The 17,006-nt window shown below is 45.0% G+C and overlaps 1 protein-coding gene across 1 annotated transcript; it reads left to right on the plus strand.

The window, feature by feature from the left end:
* Window positions 1–5,456: 5,456 nt before the first annotated feature.
* Window positions 5,457–14,999, plus strand: LOC139066246 (general transcription factor II-I repeat domain-containing protein 2A-like). The gene is made up of 2 exons (XM_070548670.1): window positions 5,457–7,530; window positions 7,665–14,999. The coding sequence occupies exon 2, from the start codon at window positions 10,937–10,939 to the stop codon at window positions 11,930–11,932; it is 996 nt and encodes a 331-aa protein (XP_070404771.1). The 5' UTR covers window positions 5,457–7,530; window positions 7,665–10,936; the 3' UTR covers window positions 11,933–14,999.
* Window positions 15,000–17,006: the final 2,007 nt, after the last annotated feature.

Genomic DNA, 17,006 nt, shown 5'->3' on the forward strand with positions numbered 1-17,006 from the left:
GGAGATGTAACCTCTCCAACGTGTCCTGGGTCGACCCGGGGGCCTTCTGCCGGCAGGACATGCCCAAAACACCTCCCCGGGGAGGCGTCCAGGAGGCATCCTGACCAGATGCCCAAACCACCTCAACTGGCTCCTTTCGATCCGGAGGAGCAGCGGTTCTACTCCGAGTCCCTCCCGAATGTCCGAGCTCCTCACCCTATCTCTAAGGCTGAGCCCGGCCACCCTACGGAGGAAACTCATTTCGGCCGCTTGTATCCGCGATCTCGTTCTTTCGGTCATTACCCAAAGCTCATGACCATAGGTGAGGATTGGGACGTAGATTGACCGGTAAATCGAGAGCCTGGCTTTCTGGCTCAGCTCCCTCTTCCCCACGACAGATCGGCTCAGCGTCCGCATCACTGCAGACGCCGAACCAATCCGCCTGTCGATCTCCCGATCCCTCCTACCCTCACTCGTGAACAAGACCCCGAGATACTTAAACTCCTCCACCTGAGGTAGGACCTCTCCCCGAACCCGGAGGTGGCAAGCCACCCTTTTCCGGTCGAGGACCATGGTCTCAGATTTGGAGGTGCTGATCCTCATCCCAGCCACTTCACACCCGGCCGCGAACCTACCCAGCAAGAGCTGAAGGTCAGAGCTGGATGAAGCTAGGAGGACCACATCATCCGCAAAAAGCAGAGACGAGATTCTCCTGCCAGCAAACTCGACACAATCCACACCACGGCTGCGTCTAGAAATTCTGTCCATAAAAGTGATGAACAGAACCGGTGACAAAGGGCAGCCCTGGCGGAGTCCAACCCTCACTGGGAACAGGTCCGACTTACTACCGGCTATGCGGACCAAACTCACGCTCCTCTGGTAAAGGGACTGAATGGCCCTTAACAGAAAGCCACCCACCCCATACTCCTGGAGTGTCCCCCACAGGGTGCCCCTGGGGACACGGTCATAAGCCTTCTCCAAATCCACAAAGCACATGTGGATTGGTTGGGCAAACTCCCATGCCCCCTCCATCACCCTTGCAAGGGTATAGAGCTGGTCCACAGTTCCACGGCCAGGACGAAAACCACATTGCTCCTCCTCTATCTGAGATTCAACTATCGATTGGACCCTCCTCTCCAGTACCTTGGCATAGACCTTTCCAGGGAGGCTGAGGAGTGTGATCCCCCTATAGTTGGAACACACCCTCAGGTCACCCTTCTTAAAGATGGGGACCACCACCCCGGTCTGCCACTCCCTAGGAACTGCCCCCGATGACCACGCAATGTTGTAGAGACGTGTCAACCATGACAGCCCTACAACATCTATAGCCTTGAGATACCCAGGACGAACCTCATCCGCCCCCGGGGCTCCGCCGCTGTGTAGTTGTTTGACTACCTCAGCAACTTCTGCCCCCGAGATCGGACAGTCCATCCCCAGGCCTCCCAGCTCTGGTTCCTCCTCGGAATGCGCATTGGTGGGATTGAGCAGCTCCTCAAAGTATTCCTTCCACCGTCCGACTATAGCCTCAGTTGACGTCAGCAGCTCCCCATCCCCACTGTAAACAGTGTGAGCGAGTTGCTGCCTTCCTCTCCTGAGGCGCCGGACAGTTTGCCAGAACCTCTTTGGAGCCGATCGATAGTCTTTCTCCATGGCCTCACCAAACTCCTCCCACGCCCGAGATTTTGCCTCGGCAACTGCCACTGCTGCACCCCGCTTGGCTATCCGCTTGGCTTGGCTTGGCTTGGCTTGGCTATTTGTAAATCAGGGTGGAAAATAAGTATTTGGTCAATAACAAAAATTCAACTCAATACTTTGTAACATAACCTTTGTTGGCAATAACAGAGGTCAAACGATTACTATAGGTCTTTACCAGGTTTGCACACACAGTAGCTGGTATTTTTGCCCATTCCTCCATGCAGATCTTCTCGAGAGCGGTGATGTTTTGGGGCTGTCGCCGAGCAACACGGACTTTCAACTCCCTCCACAGATTTTCTATGGGGTTGAGGTCTGGAGACTGGCTAGGCCACTCCAGGACTTTCAAATGCTTCTTACGGAGCCACTCCTTTGTTGCCCGGGCGGTGTGTTTGGGATCATTGTCGTGTTGGAAGACCCAGCCACGTTTCATCTTCAAAGCTCTCACTGATGGAAGGAGGTTTTAGCTCAGAATCTCACGATACATGGCCCCATTCATTCTGTCCTTAACACGGATCAGTCGTCCTGTCCCCTTAGCAGAAAAACAGCCCCAAAGTATGATGTTCCCACCCCCATGCTTCACAGTAGGTATGGTGTTCTTGGGATGCAACTCAGTATTCTTCTTCCTCCAAACACGACGAGTTGAGTTTATACCAAAAAGTTCTACTTTAGTTTCATCTGACCACATGACATTCTCCCAATCCTCTGCTGTATCATCCATGTGCTCTCTGGCAAACTTCAGACGGGCCTGGACATGCACTGGCTTCAGCAGCGGAACACGTCTGGCACTGCAGGATTTGATTCCCTGCCGTTGTAGTGTGTTACTGATGGTGACTGTTGGGTATTTTTAGTAATTGTACCTTTTTGAGGCCTAAAAGATGCCCATTTTGTGTTATTAACACTTCATGAATCTCTTGTGTTTGCCAACTGTGGCTGTTTATGAAAGGTTGAGCAGAGAAGCTTGTTTGCAGTCAAGGATGTTGATTGTGGATTTCCAGGATGTTGATTGTAGATTTCCAAGGAAACCTCTGTACCTCTGTAACCTGAGAAGGCCCGCCTTCTCCTCCATCCTTTGTGAATAAAGCCCCTGACGAACTGTGAGCACGTGGGAGTGATGTGGGGAAGCCTCGGAGGAGGTTCCTCTGCGTTAACTCTCCATATTTTGGGGTCTCAGGGTAAAATGTCTTCCTTGTTGTCATGTGTGTTATTTCTGGTTCCAGGGTTATGGAGATTAAATATTACCTAACATTCTGGTCTCCTGATGGAGACCGCGGGTATGCAGAGCTCGTGAGGTGAAGGCTTTGAGGCTGGAGCAGAGTGGGGGCTGATTGGTTGAGTCCAGCATCTCGCATGTTGATTCGCCCACATGGACATTACAAATAATCTCTCTCTCTCTGTGTGTGTGTCGTCCTTTAAGGTAATATGGGATAAATCTAATTACCTATCAGTGACCTTTGTTACTGTGGTCCCAGCTCTCCGCAGGTCATTCACCAGGTCCCCCTGTGTGGTTCTGGGATTCTTGCTCACCGTTCTCATGATCATTTTGACCCCACGGGATGAGATCTTGCGTGGAGCCCCAGATCGAGGGAGATTATCAGTGGTCTTGTATGTCTTCCATTTTCTGATAATTGCTCCCACAGTTGATTTTTTCACACCAAGCTGCTTGCCTATTTTAGATTCACTCTTCCCATTCTGGTGCAGGTCTACAATTCTTTTCCTGGTGTCCTTCGAAAGCTCTTTGGTCTTGGCCATAGTGGAGTTTGGAGTCTGACTGTTTGAGGCTGTGGACAGGTGTCTTTTATACAGATAATGAGTTCAAACAGGTGCCATTAATACAGGTAACGAGTGGAGGACAGAAAAGCTTCTTAAAGAAGACATTACAGGTCTGTGAGAGCCAGAGATTTTCCTTGTTTGAAGTGACCAAATACTTATTTTCCACCCTGATTTACAAATAAATTCTTAAAAATCCTGCCATGTGAATTCATGGATTTTTTTTTCAGATTCTGTCTCTCACAGTTGAAGTGTACCTATGATGTAAATTACTGACCTCTGTCATCATTTTAAGTGGGAGAACTTGCACAATCAGTGGCTGACTAAATACTTTTTTGCCCCACTGTATATATATGTGTGTCTGCCATAGCCACGCCTTAGCCTATGTAGGGGAAACACTGCATAGCCACATGTTTAAATAAATACTAGGATAGAGGACGTAACATAACTTCAGCATTGAGAGGTGCTGACCAAAGTCAATGAGCTAAAAGTTCCTGACCTTATGAGAATTTCACCTAATGAGTAAAAGATCAGTGAGGCATTAGACCAGCGATGTTCGAAAGGGTCAGGAAAAGATTTTGTCCTTCTAACCAAAAGTAATAAGAAATCTTACCAGCTCAGTGGTCTAGTGGTAGAGTGTCCGCCCTGAGACTGGGAGATCAGGGTTCGATTCCTGGTCGGGTCATACCAAAGACTTTGAAAAAAAATGGGACCTAATGCCTCCCTGCTTGACACTCAGCATTAAGGGGTTGGATTGGGGGGTTAAACCACCAAATGGTTCTCGAGCGCGGCTGTGTCTGTAGCTCACCGCTCCCCCAGGGGATGGGTCAAATGCGGAGAACAAATTTCGCACACACATCAGTGTGTGTGACAACTAATGGGACTTTAACTTTAACTTTAACTTTAGGTGTGTTCTTGCTGTGTTGTATCTCTAATTCTATGCTGTAGTTCTTTTTAGTGTGTGTGTGTGTGTGTGTGTGTGTGTGTTTGTGTGTGAGAGAGAGAGCTAACAGCTGCAGGCTGAGCATACAACTGTTGAGTGCTCCTTGCACACAGCCAGTCCACATGCTTGGCAAAAGCGTGCATGCACGCTCCTCTTCCCCCTGCAAAGGTGGCCTTTTTTCTTTGTCTGCTCCTGGGCTGGAGCTGGCTCTGCTTGCTGCTGCACCTGCAACAAAGCTGCAGCGCTGCTGGACCGCGGCAAGCGAGTGCTCCTCGCCTGGGCTGGTCTCACCATGGAGCTCCCAAGCTCCTGCAACAGCCTTCGGCAGATGCTCCTCTTCTGCTGGTTCCAGGCCGGTTCCAGACAGCCACAGGACCAGGGCATTGTAGGCGCTCACATCTAACATGTTGCAGAAGAGCGACATGGGCCAACGTCTGGTCTTGCGACGGCAGCTGTATGTTGCAACGAGCTGGAATAAAAATAAATGAATAAATAAATGACATATGCAATTAGTTTGGCAAATTATAATAAAATAAAATAAATAAATTACCTTGTCCAAGTTGTCAACTGCCCCTTTGCAGCGGTTGTAATCGATGATTACGGTCGGCTTCTGCTGCGGTCCCTCCTGACTGACTTCCCCTCATCTTCAAGCTGCTGAAACACCTCCAGGGCTTCATTCACGCTGAATCTTCTTCTCATGGTTGCGGTTTAAAGAAATGAATCCTGATCTGAGTCTCATATATGTACTTTTAGTCAATTGGTGCACCTGTGTAAGCTGCCCCTACTGAATGTAAACAAAATTTGATTCTGCAGGAATTTGTTTTGCAAAACAATTGTACGCCTTTGAAGTTTTTCAGCCTTCATCTTAGCTTTCATCCATGCAAGTGCTTTATACTTATTGAAATAACATTTTGCAAAAGTAAAATTGTAAATTAGTACCTGAAATTTAGCAGAAAATCCTTTGATTTTTGATATATAGCATGCCTTTGATGAATATTCATGATGTCAATAGAGTGTGAGAACCTGTGCCCCCCCCTCCCCTTACACTCCCATTGCCCACACCTGCTCAACCACTCCAGATAATGATCACAGATCTGTCTTTTGAAGATCTGTAAAGTGCTTTGATACCTACATACACACATGCCTGCACAATCACACACAAAGGGACACATGACAAAATGCTATTTTGCAGAATAAGCTAATTTTGTGCATTCAGTAAGGCTTATTTTTTGAAAGAACACTGAAAAAGCACAATTACCAAAAATTCAGAACACACACATGCAAACTATTGTATGGCATCTCTAAATAACACACAAACCTTTTTTTTTTTCTTTTTTTTTTTTGCAAAATATGTATTATAATGGGCAGTCAGAGGTAAAGAAATACAGCTAAATCATTACCTCAGGTGGTAATAACAGGTCTTAACTACCTGGTTGACATGAATGTCCATTTTTAGTTTAGCATCCATCACAACCCCTAAGTTTGTGACACGGGTTTTCAACCCACTTGTGATAAAAGGAAGGGTCAGTTGGGGATTTTGAGAAGTATTAGGGCTGAAAATGATGGCCTCTGTCTTGGCATCGTTCAGCAGGAGAAAGTTTTCTGACAGCCAGCTCTTCACATCGTTGCAGCATTCAACAAGGGGCTGTAAGGAGTCATTAGGTTTCACAGAGGCATATAATTTGCAATCGTCTGCATATAAATGGTAGTTAATGTGGTGTTTTTTAAAAATGTCACCCAGGGGCAAAATATATAAATTAAATAAAAGGGGTCCAAGAATAGAGCCCTGAGGAACACCACAAGTCAAAGCTGCAGAGGGGGAGGCAGCACTACCCATCATAACATTAAAGCTGCGGTCGCAGAAGTAGGACCTAAACCAATCTAAGGCAGTCCCCTGAATGCCGACCAGCTGGTTCAGCCAAGTCAGCAGAATAGCGTGATCAACCGTGTCGAAAGCAGCCGATAGATCCAACAAAACCAGCAATACATTAGAACCAGAGTCAAGGGTTAATAAAATGTCATTAACAACACGAAGATGAGCTGACTCAGTGCTATGGAGGGATCGGAAGCCTGACTGGAAGGGATCCATTAAACCATGATCATCTAGATAAGAAATAATTTGGTTAAAAACAGCACGCTCTAGTAGTTTTGATAGAAATGGAAGCTTGGAGATCGGGCGAAAATTACTCATAACAGAGGTGTCAAGGCCAGGCTTCTTCAGAACGGGTCGAACTACTGAATGTTTAAAAGCACGGGGTACAACACCAGTGGAAAAGCTGTTGTTAATAATGCTCAGCATAAGGGGGCCAGTGACAGAATATGTCTCTTAAAGGAGGTGTGGAGGGACAGGGTCAACCGGAGAACCTGACGGCTTCAAGGCAGACAGGAGGTTCTCAAGAGAGGACAAAGAAAGCAAGTCAAAGTTATCGATGCCGAATAGGTTCAGGACAACTAGTGACATAGGGAGAACAAATCTGAGCCCGGATGCTAGCAATTTTTCCAAGAAAAATTTAAAAAAATTGAGTGCATTGAGCATCTGAGGTAGTAAGAGAGTGGTGGTCACTGGCTGAAAGAACAGCATTGAGGGTCTGATACAGGACACGCTGGTTGCCAAAGGATGCAGTAATAATATTTGAAAAGAATTTATTACGGGCATCTCTAACTACCTTCTGGTAACGAGCCCAGGTATCTATCATTATTTAGTATGAAATCCGGAGCTTATCCTTTTTCCATCTACGCTCGGCTCTTCTGCACTCACGCCTGACAGATCTGGTAGTTGCACTGATCCAGGGATCCGACCGAACTTTAGAGTGTCTAGTTCTCATAGGGGCTATCTGATCTAGCACAGTAAGGCAGGAAGATTGAAAAAAGTGCAACAAATCATCAGTGCTAGAAAACACCGGCAAAGTGGAAACAAGATCAGTGAATAAAGTACAGAATTCTGTTGCAGAAGATGGAGTAAAAGATCGGGCTCTGCGAGCAGGCATTAAATTAATTAAAGAGGCGTTGGATCTATGAAGGCGAAACAAAACTGGGAAATGACCTGAAATATGGACAGCCTCAACAAACAGGTCAGTGATCTTCAAGCCATGAGAGAGAATAATAAATAATAATAATAAAACAGTTCCAACGCCATCTTAGTTCAGGTCTCAAGATCTCACTGGAGTTCACCGCATGCTAAGCAGAGTATTGGACCGGCCATCCAGCCCATGTGGGCAGCAGTAGCTCAGGTGGTAGAGCGGGTTGCCACATGATTGGAGGGTCATGGATTTGACTCCAGGAGAAATTGCAGTTTTGAATGAACATTCAGGGCAGAACAGTTTCAGTAATGACCCAGAAATGTCACTAGGCGGACCGTAGCAAGATGGCTGGTCGAGAGGTTGCGTGGTCTTACCAGGCAAGATGGCGGCATGTGTGCACATGCGCCATGCCTCCAACTGGCAGTTAGCACAGATGGCTAAACGAAACTCCGTTTTTCACACCAAAAGTGTTAAAAATGCCGCTAAATCAACTCGAATGAAGCAAAGTTTTATCCCTTTGTGGGTAGCGGATTTTAAGACACGGGAGCGCTGTGTCAATCGATTTTCAGCTGTGGGTAGCAACTCCGTTTTTGCCGAAATTGAGAGCTAAACTTTAGTACCTGAGCGTGCTAAGCTAGCGAAGCCTGTCAGCTGAACAGGCTTTGTGGTCCGTGACTCATTCGTGTTAATATTTCTGACTAATTAGCATGTGCAATTTGTGCTGCAACAACGACGCTCTTCCGTTTTAAACCTATAAGACTGTCGCAATTCAATGCTAGTCAGGCTACGGGCTGATTTACCAGTGATCAAAAGGCAATCAGGAAGCAAACTTCCTGTGGAGAAATTCTCTTATCTCCGTACACAAGAAAAATACACAGTGTCACGAAACACTCAGAAAAGACATAAAAACAGTATTTACATTGAAGATGACAGCAGGAAAAACCTGTTCTTTGCTAGAAGCTCCAATATAGCTTGAGATGACGTCAGCCTTAGTTGAAGAGATGAATCAGCGCCTCCTTGTGGGACGTGAAGTGTCACACCCCCTTTTGACTTTAAATGGAGATGCTGCACTCTAGTGGTGGATTACGAGATTGTCCCGTTTTCAACCAGAAACATCAGTTTTAGTGTTTTACTGTTTAAAAATGTCTCAGAATGAGCACAAAGTCAAAATGCACAAATATCTGGCAGTGGCTCGCCATTCTGTAATGGTTTTATTTACACGTTATTTAATGAGCCATAAGACATAGGATTCCATAGTAAATTTGAAATCAACCTTATGGATCTGCGGGTACTGTTTAACCAGAAGATTGGAACTTTTTATTGCATGGATTAGGTAACAACCTCATATTAATTTAGAGACAACAGAAGAGAGAGTCAAGTTTTAAAAGTTTAAATATTTATTACTAAATAAATTAAACTAGACTAACTTTAACACTAAGTGTATGTTGTAACTAAGGTGAATGAGACGGAGAATGGTGTAATGTGGAATGTTGCTCAGAACCAGCAAATCCGAAGAAACGATTAGTTCTGATGGGAACTGAGGGTGATGTCTTCGTGCTAAGCTTTGGTTAGGAGATTCATAAACACATTTGACGCCATTTGTCGGCCTATGTACCCTTTCGGAAGTCCCTGTTAGATCAGGAGGTGTAGAGGTCCAGCTTGACCTTTGTGGAGCTGAAGCCTGTAGAAACAGCCGTGGCAGCTGACCACCAGTCTTGAGATACTTCCGGGTCACGACAGTTTATCAGCATCTAACAAGACCCAAGATGGGGTTGTGATAGTGATGGTTCAGCTTTTATTCTGAAAGGAACCGCTGCAGCAGTTGGAACAGCCACAGATTTTATCCAGCTTGTCGTTGGTTCTTTTGGCTGAATAAGAAAGTTATGGATAGGCCACTCCGACAACTTATGCTTTGAACTGGCGTTAAAGATGACGTGGGCATAGTTTTATACTTCGGATGTTTTGGTTTATGGTCAAATGAAAAGATGACAGATTTACCAAGCACCACCAAAACCACGCCTCCGTCAGATCTGGCAAATTCTGATTGGATCAGTAAAGCAATGTGTCATGTCTTAACGCTACGTGAGATCAGTCCTAGTGGAAACATTTAAAGTCATATTACGTATTTATATTCTATAGCAGGGGTCAGCAACTCTGGGCACTCGTGCTACTGTTGGCACGCAAAGGGTTAACTGATGGCACAGAGCATTAATCTGAGAAGATGTGTTGAAAAATAAGTGTTGTAACGGACTGAATTTTTGTTTTCTTGTTTGGTCACTAAATGCATTAAAAAGTTGAAATGTGATCTCTCAGCCCTCCCGCCTGGCGAAACACTCTGTCGGCTGGTTGACTTGGCAACTCGTGTGCGTGTGTGTTTGAGCAAAGACGTGGCAGAGCATAAGAGGGGTTTCGGGTGGATATTTTTAGTTTTTGTCTTGTTGTTCGGGGATTATCTCAGTTGTTGATGCAGTCACTGTGATATTTGGAAGTTAAAAATAAACGGAAAGACGGAAATAACTGCGTTATTATTAGTAATAAAACGCCACACCAACGCGATGGCCCACCGGTCCAAATCCCAAATTAGCGCAAAAAGACATCATCCAGGCCGCTTCTTGATGACGGTAATCTACCTGCCGGTACAGTGAGGAGGATGTTTCTAGCTAGTTAGCCCTGTAAAATATGGCATCTAAGCGAACAAAAAAAGATAATTCCAGGTCTTGTATGACAACTTGGACAGAAGACTGGGGTTTTGTGCAGCAAAGAGATCGTGCTGTGTGTGCTCTTTGCCTCGAGAGTGTTGTTTGCCATACCTCCAGTGTTAAGCGGCATTTTGAGACGAAACATCAAAAAGATTTCAAGGACGAGGAGGAGAAGGCTGAATCAATTGCACGTGCTGTGTCAAGATATGAGAAGCAAGCAAGTACTCTGAAAGTTTTTACAGCTACTAAACATCACGGAACTGAAGCAAGTTTTCGTATTGCACACTGTATTGCTAAACATGGAAAGCCATTTACTGATGGTAACTTTATTAAAAAGGCATTTCTCTGTACCTCAGACGTGTTATTTGATGGGCTTCCAAACAAAGATACTATTAAAGCAAGGATTCAAGACATACCTGCATCAGCCAGAACTATGGAAAGACGCATCCAGGAAATGGGTGACAATGTCAGGGGTCAACAAACAGCTGGTTTGAAAGAAGCCCAGGTGTTTAGTGTGGCTTTGGATGAAAGCGTTGATATCAATGATGTGCCACGTTTGGCTGTAATGGTAAGATACTGTGATGTGACAGTACAAGAGGAACTGTTCTGCCTTACCCCGATGCCTGAAACAACACGAGGTGAGGATATTGCCAACATTTTTATGGAGTGTTTTGAGGAACGAGGCATTGACATTGCAAAGATTTTTGCTGTGACAACTGATGGTGCACCAGCTATGGTTGGGAAACACAGGGGGGCTGTTACTTTGAGGAACAAATAGGCCATCCCATCATGAAACTGCATGTATAATACACCAAGAAAACCTCTGCGCCAAGATGTCAAATTCAGATCTTAATGATGTCATGGCCACAGTGGCAAAAATTGTGAACTTCATAGTTAAGCGATCTGCTTTGACTCACCGCCAATTCCAGTCTCTGCTCGAGGAGATGGAAAGCTCATGCAAAGACATCCCACTCCACTGTGCTGTTAGATGGCTTAGCTGTGGAAAGGTTCGGGAACGATTTGTGGATTGTTTTGATGTGGTAAAAACATTTCTGAATGAAAAGGGGCAAAGATATCCTGAACTTGAAGATGAGAGGTGGGTTGAAAAACTTTTTTTCCTGGCAGATATAACTGGACACCTGAACGAGCTTAATCTCAAACTGCAGGGAGCAGGTCAAACTGTTTTGGACATGCGTGACACTTGGGAAGCTTTTGTTGGAAAGCTGGAAGTTTTTTTAAAGGATGTTGAAGCTTCCACATTCCGCCTCTTCAAACACCTCAGGGAGCTGTCTGCTCAGTGCAGCATCAGCACCACAGCAATTCATGAATGCATCCGAAGACTCCAGACAGAATTCACAACGCGTTTTCAGGACTTTCAGTTGTATGGACCATTGTTTTCTTTTCTGATCAGACCAGAGAGCTTTGGTAATCAGCTGGATTTGTCCCTCTTTAACTTTCTGGATACAGACGACATGGAAATGCAGCTGACTGAACTGAAAAGCTCAACTCTGTGGGGGACAACGTTTGCAGAACTACGGCAGCAGCTGGAGTCCACAGCTGTGCATGATCATGGAGCTTGCATTTTCAGTTGCTGGACATCACTACCAAACAGGTTTAACTGTCTCAAGAACATTGCACAGGCTTTATTGACAGTATTTGGTTCTACATATCTGTGTGAGCAGATTTTCTCTCACATGAGTGTCCTCAGTGCCTCCCGTAGCCGTCTAACTGCTGGACATTCAGAGACCTGTGTGCTCCTGAAAGTTACTAAGTGTGAACCCCAGATAACTGAACTAGCAAATGCAAAGCAGGGGCAGAAATATCATTAGCATGTTTATCCTTGCAAGAACATATCTTGGCCAAGTTTAGTATATTCTTATCTTTGTTGTGACACCTTAAATATTGTATTTTCTGTGGGGTATGTCTTTTGATGTTCTTGTTATGGACAGGGTTTTTTAAAATACCTGATCTACCCTTTGCCAACACCGGTCAACAAATATAGTTCTATGAAGTTCAGTTTTAGGATGAAGTGGAAAAGAGATGTTATGCTGCCCAATACTGGATCTAACTGTAAAATTTCACAGTATATAATGTGTAACTTGTTATGCAGTGTTATTAAACGTATGCTTTATGCAACAGTTGAAATGGCACACTGACTTCAAATGAAATTTTAAATGGCACTCATCACGAGAAAGGTTGCAGACCCCTGTTCTATAGGATTATAATAAAGTAATTGTTACGCCCCCTCTGAAGGTCTAGGAGGATGAGGGGACTAACACAAGAAAATAGGTGTAGGTGTGTGTGAGTGGATTAAGGACGAGGAGGTTAGAGTAAAAACAAAAGGATTTATTAACACAAGGTGTCCGTGTCTGAACCGTAAAAATAAGGTTTAACAATGATGGTGCAAAATAAAGTGGAAACGGAAAACATAAGCAGTTGTCTGCTTATGAAAAGGCTTTCTGCCAAACTAAGATGACAACCACCTAAACAATAAATATCCCCGGCTCAAAAGTCCTATGGGGATAAAAGAAAACCACCGAGATCAGAAAACTGACGTTCAGTCAGCTAGATCCTTCTAAAGAGGATAATTAAGTCAAAACCATATAGCAAACACCCCACAAAAGGCTTCACCATTAGCAAGGCGTGTGAAACACGCTCAGAAGGAACCCAGGCTCATCCTAGATCCTTAGTAGAAAACCTTAAACAAATAAGCAAAGAGCGTCAAAGAGCGAGGGAGAATCGCAGGCTAGTCCTGGATCTCCAGCAGCAACCTTAAACCCAAACGGTAACGGTGTAAAACAACCTGATTAACAGTACCCCAAGGTGCTCCTTGGGCAGCAGAATTGTTCCAAAACCTCATTAGCACGTCATTCCGTAGAAAATAACCGGACTTTTCACCATCAGGATTCTTAATATCCTGAAAACATTTATTCAAGCTCTCATCACAACGTTGCTCTTCTCCTAAAGTCAGCCGGGGTAAAGGCAGACACCCCGACGTGAGCGATTCGCCTTCATCCTCGGTGTCGGCTGTAATAACCACATTGTGGTCGTGGACATGATTGTCCTCTTTATTGTGTCCATCATCAAAGAGAGAGGATAACTGTAAAGTCTCCTCCTGTTTACGTGCCTGGGCACGGGTTATGACACACGCTGGGTAGATTCCTGTGTGCTCTTTCTAACACGGAACAGCTTGGGTTATTTAAAACTTGGAATGGAGGGACCACATTTCCTCCAGCAGCATCGTTTCCGAGCAGAAGTGTAACGCCAGCGATAGGCAAAGTGGGGCAAACAGCCACATCAAAATAACCTCTGGCCAAATCACAAGAAAGAAAAATTTTATGTAAAGGCCGAGAAATCGGCTCACCATTTATTCCGGTTAGCAGAACTGACACGCCCGTTGCACTGCTCTCGTTAAAAGTCATGACATCGCTAGATATGAGCATTTGTGATGCCCCAGTATCACGTAGGATGATAACTGGAGCTTGGTCAGGACTCGATTCACTTAGCTGAACCACACCTTTGGACAAAAAGGGCTGAAAACAGTCATTTATTTCTGTTTTCTGTTATGAATCCGACCTCACGCGAGGGGAGTTTTTCTGTTCGTTTTTCCTTTTTAATTTGTAACAGTCTTTTATCACGTGACCAGACCGATGACAGTATACACATCTCGGCTGATTCATGTTTGCAGAACCGGGATGAGCTGGCCTCATTATAGGAGGCCGCCTGGCATCTCTGGGTGGCAGGTCGCCGCTAACGCGGTGCGTTAATGAATATTCATCCGCCAACAAAGCTGCAGAAGACAAAGTCGCTACCTTTTGTTCATTCAAGTATAAAACGGTGTGTTCCGGTAAACATCTCTTGAACTCCTCTAACAGAATTAATTCCTTCAGCTCAGTAAAAGAAGACACTTTTGATGCTGCAACCCATTTTTCGAATAATAAAAGCTTTTCTCTGGCGAACTCGACAAACGTCTGGTGTGGCTTTTTATTTGTTAATGCTCGGAATCTTTGTCTGTAAGCTTCTGGGACCAGTTCATAAGCAGTTAACACTGCACTTTTCACACAATCATAATCTAAACTGTCAGAAAGGGACAAAGAAGACATTACCTCCTGGGCTCTTCCGGTGAGTTTGCACTGGAGGATCAACGCCCACACGTCACGAGGCCACTCAAGAGCTGCAGCAATGCGCTCAAATATCTGGAAGTAGCTGTCCACCTCAAACTTCCGAAAAGGTGGCACCAGCACAATGCATGTACTTATGTCCATTCTCTGTCTTATTCCAGGGGTAGTTTCTGCTCTCGTCGTTTCGGGTTCTTTCACGTCCTTGTGCGTCTCCACATGTGGTTCATTTCTTTTGGAGATCTCTGTTTGTCTCCAAGCCTGGGCTTCCAGCTCAAGTCTTTTTAGCTTGATTTGTGTGTCCGCCTCCAGATCCATTCTGCGGATCTCCAGCTCCATCTCCATCTGGCGGCGCTTCTCCTTCTCCTCGGCCTCATACTTTAGCCGAGCCAATCGGACTTTTAGACGTAGGTTAAAGCGCTCCAGCGAACTCGGAGTAGAAGCTGGTGAGACAGGATCAGACTCGGGCAAAGTTAGTGGTGAAGAAGGGGTCTTACTGTGAGCCGGCGGGGTCTGGTAGCCGGGAGCCGTTTCCTCGGGAGCCGCCGTGGATGGTCCTGCTCCGTTCTCATGTCCTGCGGCGTCATCCGCACACGGGGAAAGGACAGGAAGAACTCCGGTCCCTTTAGCAGGCAGCAAGTTCAGGTTTTCCAAGGCAGCAATAACTGTCTCTTTTAGATCCTGTTTCGCCATTGTGCGGGTGCCACGGAGATCAAGGTGCTCAGCCACCTCCACCAGATTGCTCTTGCGGCAGGCCTCGAGCGCTTCCCGCGACGGTGCACACAGAAACTCCTTTAAAGAAAACATAATTAGATATTATAGAGCTCACCTGGGAAGAGCCAAAACTCAGGGAGTGGAACCACCAAAATGAAAGAGTCCCAGGGTACTTAGCACACTCTTAAGCACAACGAAAAAACAAAAACGGGGCGCACAGCCTATTTATTAATTACCGGGCAGACTAGATAAATTTCTAACTATGTTTAACACCATTAGCAAGGAGTGTGAAACACGCTCAGAAGGAACCCAGTCTAATCCTAGATCCTTAGTAGAAAACCTTAAACAAATGAGCAAAGAGCGAGGGAGAATCGCAGGCTAGTCCTGGATCTCCAGCAGCAACCTTAAACCCAAACGTTAACGGTGTAAAACAACCTTAAACCCGAGTGGTAACGGCAGCAAAACGTGTCCGTGAGCTAGGGAGAATCTCCGGCTAATCCAGGATCTCCCCGACTGTCTGCTGCATTCCTCCTTTTAAGCCTGTTGGCCGCATGATAGCTGATGAAGATCAGCTGCTGTCATTGCCGGCGTGCCTCTCTCCGAGGTCCTGAAAGGGCGCTGGAGAGTGTGAGCAAGCCACTCCTGGCGCTGTCCCTGGTGCTGGATCCTTTGCAGCGAGGACAAAAGGCTCAGGCTGGGATGAGAGGACGGGGCGAGGGTCGTCACAGTAATTAATATTTTGATTTCACAGATTGGTCACATCTTATTATTGACTAACACTTTGATTAGCTTTATTAAAATAGAGTTCTTTGATTTATTAAAAGGAGAGAGTCCTTTCTTCATTCTTCTCTTGAGCTGGAAAGAAGCAGTTTAGAAGCAAATGCATGAGACCTTGAGGCCATATCTCATGCAGATTAGTTCAGTGTCAGAGGAGAGGGGGAAAATGACTTTTGGTGGAAAACAGTTATTTCATTCCATTACATTAATATGTTTTAATTGCTACAAACATCTAACATAATCTACGATAGAAGAAATCAGGCTCTGATGTTCAGAATGACCCACTTACAGAGAAATGCACATCTGTCTCTCTCTGGAATGAGCTGCCACCATCGCTGCAGGTTTTTGAGAGAAGACTCGTTTTATCGTCTGGTTTTCTGTGATGGGTTTTTATCTTAATTGCTTGTGTTATGACCTTTTTATCTCTTTGTTTTAATGTTGCTTTTATTATCCTTATTGCTCTTTTGTGATTTTATTCTATGTTGTGTTCAGCACCTTGGGCCCCCGCAAGGTTGGTGGAAGGCGCTATATAAATAAAATGTGATTGACTTGACATTTGATGGGTTCTGATCTGAACAGGGAGAGACTGAAGATCAAGAATCAACAAGAAATGACGTGAAAGCTGCAGCCTGATGAGGAAATCATCTGACCGACTACAAATCATTCTGGAACAGATGAACAGAACACACTCATAACACCTGAATGATGGAGGACACCAACAGGTCTGCAGAGAACCTTTAATGTTCAAATTATTCAAAACTTAAACCATCGTAACAGCCCTAGACAGATGAAGAGATGAGGCATTCTGTATGAAAGACGATCATGTCTCCTGCCTAGTGTTGATGATCCAACAGCGGACTGAACCAGAACCGCTCTGAACTCTGTCATTTACCATCTAAACACACACTGTTCATTATTCTTCCTCAGTAGCTTTTTTTCACACTACTGGCTCTGTCAGGTCTGTCTTTTTCAGGATTCATTATTAGTCTAAAAATGTCCCTTTTTTGTATTTTTATTATGGTTTTTGTTTGTCTTTTTTTAGTTTTGTCGTTCTTATAAAGCACCTTGTGAGCTTATCTTGAGAGATGCTATATACAAATATTTGTTTCTTCTGCCTAGTGGTATGCAAGCACATTATAGCGGTACTTGGAAACAGTTCACATTTCATTTCCCAGATGATGGCTATCAGTGATTCGACAGCATTTGCTGAACCTTACTTCAAAATCAAAACACAACAAAAACATTGGACTGTGATCTGTATTGCCTAATTAATTCACAAAAGAATAATCCCACA

This window comes from Nothobranchius furzeri, chromosome 2 (assembly GCF_043380555.1).
Source record: "Nothobranchius furzeri strain GRZ-AD chromosome 2, NfurGRZ-RIMD1, whole genome shotgun sequence".
In the NCBI taxonomy this organism is placed as follows: Eukaryota; Metazoa; Chordata; class Actinopteri; order Cyprinodontiformes; family Nothobranchiidae; genus Nothobranchius; species Nothobranchius furzeri.

What these genes read in the sequence shown, in the direction of transcription:
- LOC139066246 (XM_070548670.1), top strand. Translation starts at nt 10,937, where the DNA reads ATGTCAAATTCAGATCTTAATGATGTCATGGCCACAGTGGCAAAAATT.